The 18,467-nt window shown below is 42.2% G+C and overlaps 1 protein-coding gene across 1 annotated transcript in view; it reads left to right on the top strand.

The window, feature by feature from the left end:
- Window positions 1-3,988: 3,988 nt before the first annotated feature.
- Window positions 3,989-18,467, top strand: part of armc2 (armadillo repeat containing 2) — a gene marked incomplete at its 5' end in the record, with an annotated part of 28,556 nt that continues 14,077 nt past the window's right edge. Inside the window, 10 exons of the mRNA XM_083790595.1 lie at window positions 3,989-4,191; window positions 4,581-4,653; window positions 5,353-5,518; window positions 7,506-7,647; window positions 11,622-11,689; window positions 13,525-13,632; window positions 15,218-15,405; window positions 16,280-16,382; window positions 16,920-17,143; window positions 18,234-18,379. Coding sequence (XP_083646721.1) covers window positions 3,989-4,191; window positions 4,581-4,653; window positions 5,353-5,518; window positions 7,506-7,647; window positions 11,622-11,689; window positions 13,525-13,632; window positions 15,218-15,405; window positions 16,280-16,382; window positions 16,920-17,143; window positions 18,234-18,379 — 1,421 coding nt within the window. The remainder of the gene's footprint in view (window positions 4,192-4,580; window positions 4,654-5,352; window positions 5,519-7,505; window positions 7,648-11,621; window positions 11,690-13,524; window positions 13,633-15,217; window positions 15,406-16,279; window positions 16,383-16,919; window positions 17,144-18,233; window positions 18,380-18,467) is intronic.

Raw genomic sequence — 18,467 nt, 5'->3', positions numbered from 1 at the left:
AGTTGGAAAAAACTGGGGACAGAGAGATGTCATTCTTTTTGGGAATAGCAATTGAGCAGGAATAGCTTATTGAGCAAGAGAGAGAGAGAGGTCCAACCGTCCTCTGACTTCCATGTCAGCTGTGTGTGTTCTCTATCATTCTAAGCTCCTGGCCAGGGACGGAGCTAGTTGCCTGGGCAACGCACCACCTTCAAGGAGGACGATTACTCTGGCAAATCAACCCATTCATTCCTGTGACGTGAGCAGCGCTGGTATCGGTGACGTGCATACGGTACATGTGCTTCAGTGTGTATGTATCAGAACACAGCTGAAGTGGGACGTGTTCCTCAGTCATGTTGCAGGTCCCTTGGTGTGATCCATCATGGTCAGGCAATGCCCTCTTGATTGTTTATTGTATTACTACACATTATGATACGGTTGATGATGCTGCGTTTGGTCGTGTAAATAATGTAAACTATTTTTGTTTATCTTATCTATCTTGTCTGTCCATGAATACGTACTCTGCTGTTGTTGCTTGTGTTTGTATTTTTGGTTTTATGTTTTATGTGTTTGTAAAAAATCTAAAATAAAGTACTGATCATAAAGAACACTTTGCAGCAACCTTTGAGAGGAGCTTCACTTCAAGAGGTGGGCTATGATTTCGGTCCATGACCGCATCATTGATCTGGCTCACTAGGCCACATGAAGTACCGTTTGACTATTATTATTATAATAGCCCTCCACTGCTTACCATGTTATAGTGCCAACTGCCCAGTATGCCCCCCCTCCCTTAGTGACAATGAAATCACAGAGAGCATCTTCCTCCCTCCCATTGGCTGTAAAGCACCATGGTGATGCCCTATGATTGGGCATTCCATGTATGCACTCTCGGCCAATCAGGTTCACTGTATCCAAGAGACTGAAGCATGTAGGGCTATTTAAATCCAACCAAAGACTGACATTATTGCTCAGATTTATATTTCACAGTATTAAAAAAGAAAGGGAAAAGGTTTACGAGAGGATCCAAACAGACCTGATTGGTGTTCAGAATGTTTGGCCCATCTTCAGGGGTTAAAGGGAAGCAGAGTGAAGCGTGAGTTGAATGAATGAATTCTGCATGTTGGAGACCCGGAGCTCCGGACCGCACTGACTTTATGATGCATACAGTTTCTCCTCCTTTTTATTACCTGAAGCTTTGCTTTGCACTATGTGAAGCAGCTGACGAGAGCAAAGACGACGCTGTTCAATCGAACGGACAAATGAGCTAAAAGCCGGGGGTCTGTAAAACCATGGGGCGGACAGAGCTATTGGATTTTCATGGTACATCAGGAACAGGATTGTGGCTAACTCGCAGAGGACCACATTTACAGAAGAGTCTGTGATGAACATGGCGTACTGTAGGTCCACGCCGCGGCCATTTTGTTTCAACTTTTTCTCTCATACTTTCTGGAAATACAAAAGTCCTCCCACCAATTTAGCCATCACAAATGTATGGGGTGATTTGTTTGTATAATGTGATTTATTGGATTGTTCTATTGTGATCTGTGTCTGTGGTATATGGCATTCAATTGAAAGTCGTTATGTTGTTCATGTATGTCTTTATCTTGTACTATGCTCTGGGGGCTGTAGTTGATATCAGAGCTGTGTCTCGGTGCACAGCCTACAGGTAATCTGAGATATCACATGCAATAGCTTTGCAATAAATGGTTAATGGTCAATCTGAGCGGAAGAGTCTTATTAATGAACTTGGGAGATTGTCTAAAGAACCTGGTACATCTTGAAAACCTGCATTTCTCAGTCAGTCCGTCACACCTCATGTCAGTCAGTCCGTCACACCTTGTGACACGCTCCATATATGGCCATCTCCATATATGAAGATCACAACACTGACCTCATCAAACCCTGGATAGCCATACATGGAGAAGACCTTTATAAAAAGTCATTAGTGCAGCCGCACCCGGCAGCCGGCAAAAACTAGAGTTCTCAACAGGCTTCTCAATTAAAGGGCCACTTCACCCCTTTTGCAACCAGATCTTATTTTAATGATGTTTGGGAGACAATAAACACTTTCCTGTGGTTTTTACGTGGGTAATTTGTGTTTGTAAGATATTTCAGTATTTCAAGGTGTGCATGGGCTCCATGACATCATCGACACTGGGCTCACTTCCTTCCTGGACTACAATTCCCATAATGCTTTGGTGCACTGCTTCTTGTGGATAGGCAACATGTAGTCCAGGAAGTAAGTGAGCCCAGTGCCCATGACATCATGTCTCCCAAACATCATTAAAATAAGATCTGGATCACATTAGATGATTGACACACGGGTGAAAAATGGGTTACAAAATCGTGGGATAAAAAATATATTTATAAAAAATAAAAATGAGATCTGGTTGCAAAAGGGGTGAAGTGGCCCTTTAAGGCCCGGTCCTACCTGGGCCCTAACTGGTCCAAAGCCCCGCCTGGTCTTATTAATTAGCAAACAATTTACGGCATATCCGGCCCGAAAACGTCAATAAAAAAGGGTCCATATATGAGCACACACACACACACACACACACACACACACACACACACACACACACACACACACACACACACACACACACACACACACACATTAGTAAACTACTGGACAATTTAAAATGGACAATTTTGTAAAAAAAAATAGTAATGAAAAGTATACATGATCTGCATGCTTGAAGTTTGAACATTTGACATGAGAGGACTGATAATGTCTCATATTGATACAAATGACTACAAAACATGTGCACATGTTTAGGTGCCAAAGTCTGTATAATCTGTATTCCATTTCCTCCTTTTCAGTTAATTAAACTATTCCACAATTAACTCTTTCAAATTCACGCCACTTAAACGTCACAAAAGAAACGTTTTATTTTGTATTTTCTAGTTGTATAACTTGTTATTGGCAACACTCTTGTTTGTCTTTATGTATTGAAGTTGTAGATGTGATGACATCATTAAAGGCTCGTAACCGTCAGGCACGCGAAACTCATTACTGAAGCTCGTTCACGTGTGACTGCTAGCCTGCTAAGCTTATCTTGTGAACTCTGCTGCTTCGACACAATTAGGATGTCAGAACTTTTCCACATTGGCTATATAAGTTGACTTTTGCGATTTTTGGAAATGATTCATAGCCTAATTGGTCTGGAGGCTGAACACCAACTTATAACGGTAAGTTGTGCAAGTATTTCCCCCTTGCATAGACAGTATAGCGTTGGTTTCAACAACCTACTCTTGTCAGGATTGTCAGCGTTTCTGTTAGATATAGTATGGTAAAGTTGGGAACGCCTTGCAGAGTTATTGTCTTAGATTAAATGTTCACTGACCGACAACCATGCATGGTTAATAATACTTTGTTATAGTGCTTTCTGGGGCATGTTTTGTTGTCAGGTCTGCTTCTCCCCCGCGGCACTTGGTAACCATGGAGATTGAGCGTGAACGCGCAGACACAAATTGCCTCGTTGTTCAGAAACTATAGCGTCAAAGTGGTCTGGTCTCCGTGCAGGATATAACATTATTCTATAACTATTACAAATAGTAAAATATAGAAATATAATTTCACCTTAGTAGCCTATACGGTAGGCTGAAATTATGGTCGGTGTTCTACTCTACTACCAGGAGTACAAAGGAATTTAAGTCAATAGCCTATATAGCATTGTTTGATCAAGCTAAAACAATGATTATTGATGTAGCTTTTAGGCTAATAGTTTTGCCTGTAATCTGTGAGAGCAGAGCTGGAAATGTACACAGTGGAAAATGTCACAGTGGACCACTGTGACATTTTCTAAAATGTCACAGTGGCCCACTCAGTGCTATTCAATTTAAAACATTCAATGCATTTAGTGTAGGCCTACTGCATATCTCACTCTTTCCATGTAACACTTGGAAAGAGTGTTACATGTAATCAAGTCTGATATTGTAACAAATTAAATTTGTGAAGTAAATACGACATTTGTTTTGTCAAATAATATAGAACCATACAGCCTCTATGGAGAGGACTCGGAGACAGGACAATGCCAGTCCACTGACACTCAGGCACAGCACTCAGAAGAAGACCTGTGCAGAAATCGTGAATGAAGCCAGGCAGTCCCTACGAGTCCTGAGCACACAACGACCTTTCACCCCCAGGGACACTCACAGGCACCTGTTTGGAGACGCCCATCGAGACAGCAGACCTCCATCCACCTTCAGGTGTCCACCCATCAACATTTAATTTAAACGTCCCTCTAGTCTATAGCTGCAACTATCATTTTTGTACAGTGATTATTCTATGGATTAATTTTTCAATTAATCAATGTTTATTTTGACATTGTACGTGTTGCATCGCGACACATGTGAACCATTTGGGGGGAGAAGACCTTTCAAATATCTTTATACCTTTCGCCCCTAAAATGACATGCCCAAAATAGAGATATATTATAAATTGACGATTTCGTTAAATTATCAATTATTTTTGTAATAATAAATGATATTGATTAGTTCGATTAACTATTGCAACATTACTCTATAGTCCCCATGGTTGTGGAATAAGGACAGGATCACATGCAACCTGTCAAATTCACCTTTCATTCTCCTTACAGTCTTCATGCTCGCAATTTTGACACCCCCGATTCGCGACCAGGATCAGGCAGTCGCCTCTCTCCACTGACCCATGTAAGTTGCCTCAAAAGCAAGCCGACTCCACACCTGTGTACAGTATTTCACACAGTGGCTCATATCCGTGTTACGGTTGTGTAACTTGTGTAAAGGCCGGAAGCTGTTAATGGTGGGCTTCGTTATTTCAATATCCTGAATGTTAGCGAGATGAACTTGCAGTCTTGCACTGAACACAAATGATCAGCAGCAGTGAATTGAATAATGTATCATCATGCTAAGGTCATGACACTAGGTGTTGTATTCAGGTTGGCTATTTATAGGGGGGGGGGGGACATAATAATTTTTATTTTAATGAAATTTAAGGCCTAATATTTCTACAACATTGCGCCTAAACCTGTGGATAGCCAGTCCAGGGCATAAACAAGAATTTGAAGGGTAAATGTACCATGCATGTTCAAATCATGTATACTTTACATTATTTTCGACCATTTTCCAAGGCATACATTTCTCTTTTTAAATATATTTTGGAAAATAATACCAATTTAACAATGAGGTTCCCACAATGTTTTGGTGCCCATTCGACCTTTATCCAGCAATCCCATATATCTGCTAAAGAAAAACAACCCCACAAGATGGGGAGGTACTGTGCATGTGCAGTATACAGTGTCAGTCCTATAGCTGTCTGAGCACATTGTTTACTTTACTGCATTAATGCTAGCCTTGAGAATGTAAAGTAATTGTAATGTCTTGTGCTAGAAGCCACATTTTCCAGCAAGCTGTGATGTTGCAGAGCCAGTCAAGGCCTGTCCCAAACCCCCTCCTGTGCCACTGGAAGAGAAGAGGGCATTGGCAGGGACACGGGCGCGCCTCCTCCGGGCAGGATCTCTCACCACATTGGCACCTGTACATCGAGCGGCGGAGGGTAAGGATGGTGAAAGAAGGATGGCCAAATGGAGGCCGGGCGGTATTTCGGTCTGGCCATATTTGTATCGACCGTTATTCGACTTTTAAATAACTTTTGACGATATCGGTATTGGCGGCTATGCAGCCAATGTGTCCCGATTTTCAGCCACTTTTGACTTTATGTGAGCGGACATGAACAGTGATGGATTTGTGTGAGCGGATATAATTGCATATCTAACAGATATACATTTGAAAATGTAATTATTGAATGGAAATCCCTTATGCTCTGTACTGTGAAACGTTTTTCATAAAAGCAGGACAGGATAAATACCTAAACATCAATTCAAAATTCAACCTGGCGTCCCTATATAATAGCTCTATTACGCTTTTAGAAATCTTCAGAAACGGCCGATGGACAAGCTCACCGCATGTCACGATGCATTGTGAGTTCCCTAATAGCCTATACCAGACCAGATCGGCCATTTTCTTGCTATTTTTTTAATTGGGCTTAAGTGGTTAAAGGTATATTCAGTGATTTCACTCAAAAAACCTTAGGTTTCGTTTTTGGCTGTGGGACCCAGCCTTTCGTCCAATCAGGATAGAGAGTCAAAAACGAAACCTAAGGTTTTTTGACCCCCAGGGGTTAACTGGGGACAGGGAGGAACTCCTTATATGGCCAGCACACTCTATAGTAGGGAGGATTATCACAACAAAACAAAAAAATAAGTGATATTTGAATTAAGTGAAATCACTGAATATACCTTTAAATATTTAACTCCACGGCCACACTTTTATACAAAATATCGGTCATCGGTTATATCCTAAATCAAATGTACAATGAAAAGCAAAATAACATCACATAGCGTGTGTGAACCGCCACCAACCAGAAGAACACTTAACCGTTAACCCACCTTTCACGTAAATCTATGTGAAATGAATTGGATTAATCTGGCCCCGAACCAATCCCGTAGATCTACGTGAATTGGTATTTTATAGTGCTTTTGATCGATCGAGTCGAGATGCTACTCATATTAGCATCGGGTTGCTAGCTGGTGTTGTGAACAACACCAGCTATACGCATCCATTCTATCTGTTTCTTTCAATCGCTTTTATCTCCAATTACTTGTCCCAGATTTTCTTTGATTTGATTGATTTTACAATGAAGCATACAAAATACACATGAAAAAACAAAAACAAAAAAAACAAACACAACTAGCAGTCAAAAAGAAAAAAAAACCCCAATGGACCCAGATGGCATTTCTGGTCAAAACAAGGTTTATTCCACGGCCAATAGTGAAGCTGTGATCCTCCCGATCATGTTTTATCGGTAGACTGGAAGTGGATGTGACAACACACACGCTAGTATGACATCATAACATCCGTTCGCAGATTTTTGGCTCTTCAAAATAAACGGGGGGAAATCCTGGCAATATAATATAATAATTAATTCAATAATGCTGGCGGGGAATGTATTAAGATTCTCTATTCCAACAGTCTCTACACTACACCTCCTCATTTTTCATTTAAATTAGCTCTCAGGATCGTGCTGTGTTGCCTGTGTACACACTAAACTCCTCCGTGTTAATGTATCCATTTGTGTAAAAAAAAAAGGACATCAAGCCCAATTTATACTTACAACAGTCTTGTAACAGTTCATGAGCTTTAGACTCTACCTCAGTTGAACTGATGGAACAACTGGGACCATTCACTTCACTTCACCCGTTGCTTTGCAGCTTTAAATCATCCATTCTGGCAGCTGAGTAGCTGAAGAAGCTTTTCTCAAAGGGAAATAAATGGATTCATTCACAGGCCAATATTATACCTGATTTACATTCTCGGTGACTGGCTTGGGTGAAGAACCTACTTTATTGGTGCCGTTTTGAATGGAAAATGCATAATCTCCTTCCAGATCCTTTGCTCACTACAGTACAATAGTGCTAGTAATAATAATAGCACTTGTACGGCCTGTGAATAACCTGTTGCCACGTCCCCTCTGCCGTCTTTAGCGAGGGAGAGATTAAGTCCAGGCGAAGAACAAAGGCAGCAGTCAGCCAAAAGAGAGATCAGGAGACCCCCCATTTCAGACAACACTGAGGTCCACAGCACCGGACCCCACAAACCTGGCCCACGCAGAACAGCAAGCGAAAGGTATACTTTATTGCCCCCCTATCCGACTTTCTCTATTTGTCTCGCTCCTGCACCCTCTGCACTTTTTTGAAGGGCGCTAGTCCCCTCCAATGCATGGCTTTTGAAGATTACGTCAAGTCTATATTTGTTTAGAGCACTAAATAACGGCGTGAGACCCGACGTTAAGACGTGAGACCCGGTGCCAATGCCTAAGCTGTAATCCTGGGAGGTTCTCTCCCTCTGCCAACCTCGGGAGAGCCCCGAACTGAGCTCATGCTTTCTTCAATGTATGAGGAGTGAGCAGACCACTTCTTCACCTGCAGGGGGGAGTTTCCCCATTAGGACGTAGCGCGTGGAAGGAACACCTTATTCCAACCAGTTCCTTTCCCCTCCATCAGGTGCCCCAGCTGACCAGGGGGAGGCAGTGTAGAGACCAGGATTACTGCATATTTTTTTTGTGAGGGTAGTACCTACCCTATGGGACACAGGGAGAACATGCAAACTCCACACAGAAAGGCCCTTTCGCCAACCCCACCTATAGGGTATGGGCGCTGATGATGTGGAGGAGAGAACACCCACCACCCGTTATTGCAATTCTAACAATTACTTTTTAGATTAATCGAATGATTGAGAAGCATGCTTTTTTGAAAATGTGTATATCAATGAATCCATGTGAAGAATATATAAATAATAATAATAATTCTGACTAAATCGACCTACACACAAAGCCACACGTTGGAGCGGTTGGCACTGCTGAAAAAGTATCTAATGTGGGTCCATGGTCAAATTCATTTCTTGTAATGGGTCCTTGAAATTAAATAGAGGCTATGCACATATAAAGTGATTGTCAAAGTGAGTTTAACGTTGTTTAACATTGTTTAATGCAATCACGCTGTCAAGGACAGAAAGTAGTTTTTTGCCACTCATTAGTCAGTAGGCGTTCCTGCATAACTTCCGGGTGTCATGCGCATACTGCATTAGCCTGGCTAATAAGCCAGACTAATATCACACAACACCGCCGGCAGGCAATTCGGTCTGACTTATTAGCCAGGCTAATACTGCATACCCTCTATTGGTTGAGAATAACTTCCATAGAGCATGTCATGGCCATAGCTAGATCAGCCTCCTGGCCAAACCTGTCCCCAGTGAGACTTGGTCTGTCTGACCTACAGTATCAGCCTTTACACCTCTACTATGCCTCAGAGAGGCTAAAAGCTCCTATTTTTATATGCCGACCTCATCAGCCGTGTGTGTGTGTGTCAGCGTGAGGGACGTTTACTCTAGTCTGAATGCGAGGACAGGGGGTGTGGGGGCGGGTGGGCGTTTCGGGGGCTGTCGTTAAAATCCATCAGCCTATCGATTTGGTGGGGGCAGCTGCGCCTGTGGGGGGGGGGGGGGGGGGGGGAACGACTCATAAAACACTTTTACTGGACATCCGCTGTATCGACACCCAACCCAACCCAACCCCGCCCACCCCACCTGCACAACCTCCTCACCTCTTGCCTTACAAGCCAAGTTAACACACAATAAGTCTATGACACCATTGAGAAGTCAAATGCTGGATCTGGGCCAAGTTCACTTGCAGTGTTGGAAAGGGATTCCACATGACCGAATGACATCCCGAAGAAAAGGCTGAAGAATTCTTGTGGCTGTTTCAGAATGTACCTTTGTGATACAGTATATGTTGCCAACAGCAATTGGTACAGCACATCCTGGTACTCACACCGTTCCACCATACACTCGCTTGTGTAGCAACTAGACCAACTACAGATGAGATTGTTTGGAAAAAGACAAAAACTCACGAAGTATTAATGCACAGTAAAATCCCCAGTTTTAATTTACTCTGAGACCCCTTTTCCACCGTTTGGGAAACGGTTCAGTTCAGAACCAGTTTTTAGTCCATGAGCCAGACCTCCAAAATCGGAACGTTAATTATGAATCGAGTGGGCAAAACCATACCTATATAAAATTGTTTATAGGATCAATATAACTAAATTACTACATGATAACCCTTCCACAGGAATAGCTTTTTCAAAGACGTTTTATTGTATTACACATTTTCTTATAAATAATGTAAAAACTGGGTGTGCAGCTGTGTGTAACAAAATTAACCCAGACAGGTCCATTTTTTTCCATATGTACACTTATCGGAATGATATAACTGTAATAGACCATTTGGTTCGGTTCCTATCAATCATTTAGCTGGACATTGTGTACTCTTTCACAGTTACCGGTAAGTGAATACTATAATAATATATGATTGGAATATACAGTGTAGTAGTTTGAGGAGATAGACCTTTCTATGCGGAAACATCAGAGTCAGCACGACATATTAATATGTTGAGTTGGAGGAGATATGTGTGTAGAGATAGGAGGTGATTAGCCATCCTCTTGGTTCCTTTTTCTCCCAATAAGCCAGGGCTTTATAGGCTCCAAATGGCTCTCTATTAGATTTGGGTGCCCATCTGGGCAAGGCTGGCAGCAGCAGTGTGTTGTGACTGCAGCACACTGGGCCAGCCTCTAAGACAGAGATGAGGTCATGTCTCAGAGAATGCTCTATCACACAAAGAGGCCTTATTACCAGACTCCTAATCCTATCACACAGAGCCATATAGCCCGCCTCTGGCATGCACAATAACATGGCCTGGCTGGCACTCCTCTTGGCTGCATGTGCACCGGGTGCCATGCAGCCTTCGCCAACCACTGAAACGATGGTGTCCCGCACCAGAAATAGCAGACCTGCAAGCTCACAACGTGTCGCACCTGCCATCCGTTGTGTGCTTGTAGTTTGCCTATTTTCAACGCACGACACTGTTGTGCGATGAAGTATGAATCGAGCTTCACACTGCACCCCTCAAAATGAAAACCTGCTCTATATAGATAGACCAGAATTCATAGGTTATACATAGATTTATAATATTATTTATTATATTTGAAGAAAGAAGTGTACAATGAGTATCTTATTTGCAGTGGGAAGAAGCCATTACCTTCACTGATCCCAGCACAATAACCCTATAAGAATAGGAAATTAATGTGTATTTTAGTGTTTAGTGTTTATTTTATTTGCAGTGGAAATACAGTAAGTTAGTTCCTTCACTGCACCCATATTACTGTCCCAGGTAGGCGTGTTACAGACCGCACCATGTAGGCTAGTGTTAATTTAAGTCCTATTTAAAATGTGCAATGTTTTAAATGGCTTTAATACAGTTTCTAGAAAATGCCTGGCCGATAGAAAGTGGTTAATGCTTGGTCTCCTTATGTCAAAAGACTTTGATAGACAGTGACACGCGGAAGGCAAACCACTATGCAGATGGTATCATGACATGACATGTTATTACAAGGTCCTTTCAGTTGTTAGTACATGGAGGTGGTGAGACTGCTGCGACGGAATACAATGACGAAGCAAGCATGAACAGTTTCAGCTCGGCCAGCCAGCCACAAAGTTAAAACCTTACTTCCTGTCTGTTACAAAGTGCAGTTTGTCTATGCACACATAGACATACTGTACAGTAGGACGTCTCATGTTCATTATCTCTCTTTCTTGCACACACACACACACACACACACACACACACACACACACACACACACACACACACACCCTCACACACACACAAAGGAGAGATAAGTGCACACATGTGGTGTAATTTGAGGTAAAGGGCTGTTATTTTAACCTCTGTTGCAATGGGGACACCTAGTGGCCGATGAGTAAAGCACATGTACGTAATACTACTGACATGGAAACTGTTGGACAGAACACAAAGTCAGCAACTTTCCAGCACACTGCACTTTTGGCACTGATGAATTCTGTGAATTTTCCTTTTCCATATCCTTCGAAAGTTGTGTTTCCTTTTTAAGGTCAAAATTGGTCCGTGAACCTACAGTGATGACCTAACCGCCTAAACAAGTCATTACAACGGCTTCAGCTCTGTTTTATTGTGAGCGATCTGATGTAATCAACTCTCTTTGTGTGTGTGTTTGTTGTGTGTCTACAGTGGAATAAGACGTACAGATGCTGACTCATCTGTCAAACCGACAGAGTGCGGAGCAGGAGCAAGAACAGGTTCGTCCTGATAAGCTAACTGAATCTCACCATTTTCCCGATGCAAGAAAGCATCCATTTAAAAAAAGAAAGAAAGAGAGAAACAATGATTGTTCTGATCAGTATGGACTTGGATGGAGTGTTCCACAACGTTAACTTGCACTCAGTGAACTTCTTTAAAGGGACACTTCACCCTTTTTGCTAAAAAATATATGTTCATGACATTTAGGAGCTTTAGAACACTTTCCTGGGGGTCTTTATGTGTGTAATATGTGGTTTTAGTGAGCCCAGTGTCTCTGATGTCATGGACACTGGGATCACTTACTTCCTGGACTACATGTGTACTCAGTAAGACAGACCTCCCCTATCTACAAGGAGGAGCAGTGCACCAAAGTATTTTGGGAATTGTAGTCCAGGAAGGAAGTGAGACCAGTGTCCATGACATCAGAGACACTGGGCTCAGTGCTACAATCTAAAATATCTAAAACTACATATTACACACATAAAGACCCCCGGGAAAGTGTTCTAAAGCTTCTAAACATCATTAACATAATTTTTTTTGCAAAAAGGGTGAAGTGTCCCTTTAAGCACTAAAGTCTCATTTATTTGACCGAGATACATTGAAACCATAACATGCTTGGGTTTATAAATGTTGTGCGTACAAACTAGACCAATTACAGATCAGATAGCTCAGCAAGATATAAAGAGAGAAAAGCAAGGAGATGGCTTGAAGTATAACAGTATACAGCAAAAATCCCAAGTGTCAATTTAACTGCATGTAATGGACACTTACAGCCAGGTATTTTGACACTTCGAGATTTAAGTCCAAAGTTACATTTCATTGTGTAACAGCAGAAGGTGGAACGTTACTCCATAAACAAAAGAGAGAGAGTCTGCGTAAAGCAACGATAAAACTATTTATTATAAACTGTGGTTCAATATGTCTGTTTCTTATGCAATATCCCCCGCTCACACCCATTGATTTAGTTAGTATGCAACAAAGAGCTAATTCATTAGCTCTGTATATTGAAATCAAACCAAGCCCGGCTTAATAAAAGCCAGTATTTCTGTATTGAGAGTCTGCACAGTAAAATCCTCAGTGTTAATGCAGATTTGACTGAGTACATATAAAATAACACCACCAGCATGAGTGTACTGTACATGAGGAATGGCACAGATGGAGGAATGTAACGCCATCTCCGCCACAAACACCCATCTCTCCTCCCAACCGAGCAATCTTTTGCTGACTGTTGGGGGTGTTGTTGCTAAGGGCCTGACACCCACCGACGAAGTCAGCCAGCCAATGGCTGAGAGAGCTGTTGGTTCGGGCAACCGCAGTTTCCTGCATCGCACCATGCAAGGTGGAAGATATGCAAATGTCTGTACTGTGAGAGAACGATCGTCGAAACATTCAAAACAAACGCTCACACAAACACCTCATCATCACATGCACATTGCACACACGTGTTTCACTTCACCCAAGTCCTGAAACAAATCAGAGGAAGTAGATGCGGATGGTGACCTTTTTGTGTGTGTGTGACTGTGACTGTGTGTGTGTGTGTGTGTGTGTGTGTGTGTGTGTGTGTGTGTGTGTGCGCGCGCGTGCACGTGCGTGCTCAAATGTACTCCTATTTATTTTATTTAAAGCACCCAATGACCACTTCCAGTGACTTATAATCACACCGTACTAGAATTTATTATAAAAGTGATTATAATGCATTGTATAATTATAATGTATAACTATGAGAATTATGATAAAACTCTGATCCTGGCCAAAAGAGAAAAGTCTGTGAGTGACCAGTAATTATGAAGTAATATGATATGATACTACACCCATTTCTCTGTCCAAATTTCAGAGCTGGGGAGCGGAGAGAACACAGCATGCCAGAAGGAGGATGCAGAGTCACTGGTGTGGAATGATCATATTGCTCCCCTCATCCAAGAGCTGGAGATAATGGCCGCAGGTACAGTAGTGTCTGTGGGTGATGTACAGTAGTGGTAGGGAACCCCAGTGAAATATGCAAACTTGCATAACACATTAGTGTTAATGCAGGGCCAGAGGCAATGCAAAATGCCTCCATGCAACAGCATCTGTCCCTCACTAGCAAAGTTATGTTTTGTTAATTCTGGTCCAGGCACCGCTCCAAAAGGTTGGATGGTGGTTGTGGCTCTTGCAGCAATCTATTGATAAATGTACAGAATCTGTGCGTGCGCTCACAAGGATCAAGCGGATTTCCAAAATATATCTATAAATCCACAAATCCCCATGGATCCATTGTGGATCCATCGGCCTAGCTTATTTAAAGGGAAGCATCCCCAATTAGGGCATCATGTTTGTATTATTATTATTATTATTATTATTATTATTATTTCCCCCATTCATCTAATTTTCAACCAGTAGGCTGATAAATCGATTTCTTTCTTTAATGTCGCCACACAGTCATGCATGGAAAAGCACTGTCATTTCAACCATTGAAGAAAGGCAAACAACAGTGTTATGTTTGGGGGTCCCAGCAGAATTCTGCTTTAGCCTGAAACTGTACTCCGACAGCCATGAAATGAAATCTATGGCTGTAAATATTTTAGCACCGCTACCAATTTAATGGAAAATTCATTTGAAAGATAAATATTAAATATTTATTGTACCAAGTGCCTTCTGGCTCATGCATAAAACACCCTTTCACTTTCTCTGGGAAATTGCAGTGAAGTGTCCACCGTACACAGCTGCCAAGGTTTTCTTTAATGGCCAGAGCCTGCTTTCTTTCTTTTTTCTTTTTACAAAAGAAAACATTTATTTTACCTCAAAAACAGGGAAAAGACTCCACCCTTTCTCTCTTCCTCTGTGTCAAGAACGAAGCTGCCTATTGAAGTATTGTTGCCCCACACTTGACCACTGCAGCCCAGAGCTGTTTCTTAGAAAAGGGAGGTCCCACACATTAAATGTTATTTTACCGCCGACCAGTGTACTGTAAGATTGATGGTGATGATTTAACCTCCAGCCCGTCATGCAATGCTACTAGACTGCAACACACCACACAGCAGTGCCCTGTCTTTCAGCACATTTAACACATATGCAGATGTGCGCCAAGTCGCCAACCAACTAATACTAGTCCTTTTCATTTTGGTGAGTTGCCCTCTGCTTGACTTCTGACACATTGACTTCAAAGACATGCTTTTCCTTGGGATGCCAGGCAGTGGTATTTGAGGTTTTTGTACTTTACTTGAATATTTACTTCTACTCCATTACATCTCAGAAGCAAATATTGTACTTTTACTGCACTCCACTTTTACTATAGTTAATCTTTTAATAGTTAATCTACAAGCTCACAATGCACAATTGCATCGCAACGATATATTTTTATACATTTGACAACTTGAAATGGGACATTCTGCACAACGAGTCCTTTTTACTTTAGCTATTTTAAGTACATTTTGATGCCTGTACTTTTGTACTTTTACTGAAGCTTTTCAGGAAACGTTAGAAGGTGTTAGAAAAGTTAGAAAAGTTAGAAGGTGTTGTTTAAAACATGTGATGACTTTCTCCACCAGGCGGGCCTGTGGAGTCCTCAGTGGACGGACTGTGTGAGACGTGTGACGGTCTCCACGCCGTCCTGACGGAGCACGGCATGCTGGGCCGCCGCTGTAGGAGCAGGGCAAGCATCCTCCGAACTCTGTTCCGCCTCATCGACCTCAACTCTGCTCGACTCAACCTCCACATCGCCAAACTATGCCTGGCGGTGAGGGCCTGTGTGTGTGTGTGTGTGTGTGTGTGTGTGTGTGTGTGTGTGTACTTCTCCACTACATTTCAGAGACAAAATGTGTACTTTTACTATACTACAATTATTTGAAAACTTTAGTTACTGGTTACTTTGGAGATTTTAAATTTGGATTAGAAATCTCTATATACATTTAGGCCATTTGAAAACAGCTGATCTACAAGCTCACAATGCGTCGCGATGCTGTTTTCAAAACATTTTGTACATATTTTGAACTTTGGGACATTATGCAATATGATTACTTTTACTTTTAGTACTTTAAATAAATTTTGAGGCTGATACTTTTGTACTTTTACTTGAGTAAATATTTAATACGGGACTTGTAATAGAGTACATCTACAATGCAGTATTTATACTTTTACTTAAGTAAACATTTGAGTAGCCTACTTTTTTCAACCACTGCGCATATGCATATGTGTTTGCGCGTGTGAGTACAAAAAACAATTTCAACCACTTCTCTACCCCTGTAAGGCCTCACTCACACTCTCGTTCGATCTAGCATACAACATTGATGCATGCTAGAACTAAGCAAGATGTAAGTGTCATGGCCGCCCCAATGCATTTCCAATGGAAGTCACATGGTTTGATACAACATTTTGGACTACAAGCTGTTGTATGGCTTTCGGCTGTGTTTCGACTGCCCCCCTCCCCCTCATACAACACAAATCTTGTGTCAAACCATGTGGCTCCCATTGGAAATGCATTGGGGCAAGATGTATCACACCCTTTGTATACAACAAGCATACATCAGTCTGTTGCGAAGGTGTGAGTGAGGCCTTAATCTGTGATGTGACAATAATGTTGATTCTTTCTAACTGTGCACTGTGGAAAGCAGCTGTGTGTGAGTGGAAACAACCTGTTAAACATCTGTAAGCTCATCTTCAAGATCAGCCGCAGTGAAAGCAACGACGTCCTGTTCCACAACAACTCCATCATCGGTACGGTCAACACTTGCATTGTTTAATTTGGTTCCAAATATTGTTCAGCTCAGACAGACCCAAAAGATATATGTGGTATTTCCCTGAGACTCAAACTTTCCCTGAGACCCAAACAAAAGTTTCTTAATTTAATTTATGGATATTCCACTTTTATTTTTATTTTTTTAAAAGGTGGGAAAAAATAAATCATTTTGAAGAATGTTTAAATTCTTTGAAAATGTGATTATTATTATTTATTTTAGATTTTACTCTTTAATGAAAACATAAAAATGGGTCCACACTGCACTACTGTTACTAACTGTGTGCCCATTCTGGGCGAGAACCCCTATTGTTGTTTTAACTAAGCATTATGCTATACTTTAGCTATTGCGCGCCACCGAGTGGCGCGCTACGAGCTTGTAGGTCTGCTATTTTTGAAAAATCTTAAAAATGCGGCACAAATCTTAGAATATATATTCTTTCAGAGCTAATGTTTTTTTTTATATCGATGTCAGGCCTGAATGGGTTAACAACACGTGCACATTGACTTTCCTCCAGACTCCCTGCTGGTGGTGTTGAGCACAGAGGACGCGTGTGCATCCAGTGAGGCCCTACTGTACTGCGTTGGCACGCTGAAATTTCTGTCCGGAAACAGTGCCCTCCTCAGACTCCTATTGGACAAGAATTGCATGGGTGTGGCCCAGCATCTCATCCAGAGCCTCCACCCGCTATCCACCCCTGGCCACACCCACTTCACTGTTGCGGGGCACATCCTCGTACAGGTGAGATGCAGGATGGGTTAATCATGGTGCTGCTCAGGGTGCAGGGGCTTTTCAGTGACATTTTCATGCATTTTCATTACATTTTTTATGGTAGCAATTCTCTGTGATCTCTGCTCACGGTTTGGATTGGACATGGTTGTCAGTGCCAAACGTTTGAATGCGTTGAACTGAAAGGGATTTATTCACAAACTTGGAACTGACATGGGGAAATATTTCAAACCACTAGAAATAGATTGACCTTGGAGCTGTATCAGGTACAGCACTGTGTTCAACTGGAAAAGTGGATGGAAACTTATTTGTCTCTTGCCAAACACTCTGAACAACCCATCTCATAGTTTCTTTGGTTTGGCTATTTGGGTTAAATACACAGTAAAACATTTTTTTAACTATTCTGTATCGGTCTGGCTGGGCTGGCGAGGATAGCTTAGATTTTTGCTTTCCTGCTGTTCTGTTGTTTCTCTGCGGCGTGGAGGCTCCTCCCTGTCCCAGCTTGACCAGTACACACTGGAACTCCAGTCCAAAGCCCAGCTTGCTTCACTCTATAGAAAATGACCCGCGGGCTGACGATGCAAGTCGGCCTAAGCAAACATCCTGGGCTGGCGCTCGGCTTGATATCAAACAGAGCTTGTTACACTGTTTTTAGTGGCTGGAAATGAGTTGTCAATAACGTTCCGGAACATTCTTCCCGTTGTGGCGGTGCTGCACATTTGAAATCAGTGTTTCCCTCCTCTCGATAGAGTGATTTATAGCCACAGTAAATTACTTCCTTTCCTTCTACTGCTGTATGGGGTTCTGTGCAGGGCAGCAGACAGTCCTAATTAGGATATGATATGATCACTTTGTGTCTTGTTGGATATAATGACAATGGATACATACTGTACATGCAACACTGTGTTATTGTAGGCACTTTGAATACTGTAGTTGCTATTTGCAACACACACACACACACACACACACACACACACACACAATCAGTCAATCATTCTGTCTGAATATCTATCTACAGTATATATTATATAGTATGTATCTATAAAAGCATGCGTCTGTTTTTCTGTCTCTGTTTCTCCTTGACCTGCTGTGACCCGGTCAGCTGACGGCGACCCTGAGGAACCTCGCAGACCAGCAGGAGTCCCGCCCGCTCTTTGTCTCGCACGGCGTCCTATCAGAGCTCTGCGTGGCACTGCGTCACCACCGCCACGACCAGGACGTGTGCACCAACATCGCCAGAATATGCAGGTAAACACTGCTCACACAGGTCAGCCGTGTCCAATCAACCCCTCCGAGGGCCCTGGCGCTACACCAAATCAAAAAGCCCCCATGCACG

The sequence above is a fragment of the Protomyctophum parallelum genome (assembly GCF_964188405.1).
Source record: "Protomyctophum parallelum genome assembly, chromosome: 19".
NCBI lineage: Eukaryota > Metazoa > Chordata > Actinopteri > Myctophiformes > Myctophidae > Protomyctophum > Protomyctophum parallelum.
Note: the sequence above shows the minus strand (reverse complement) of the source record. Positions and strands in the feature narration are given on the sequence as shown.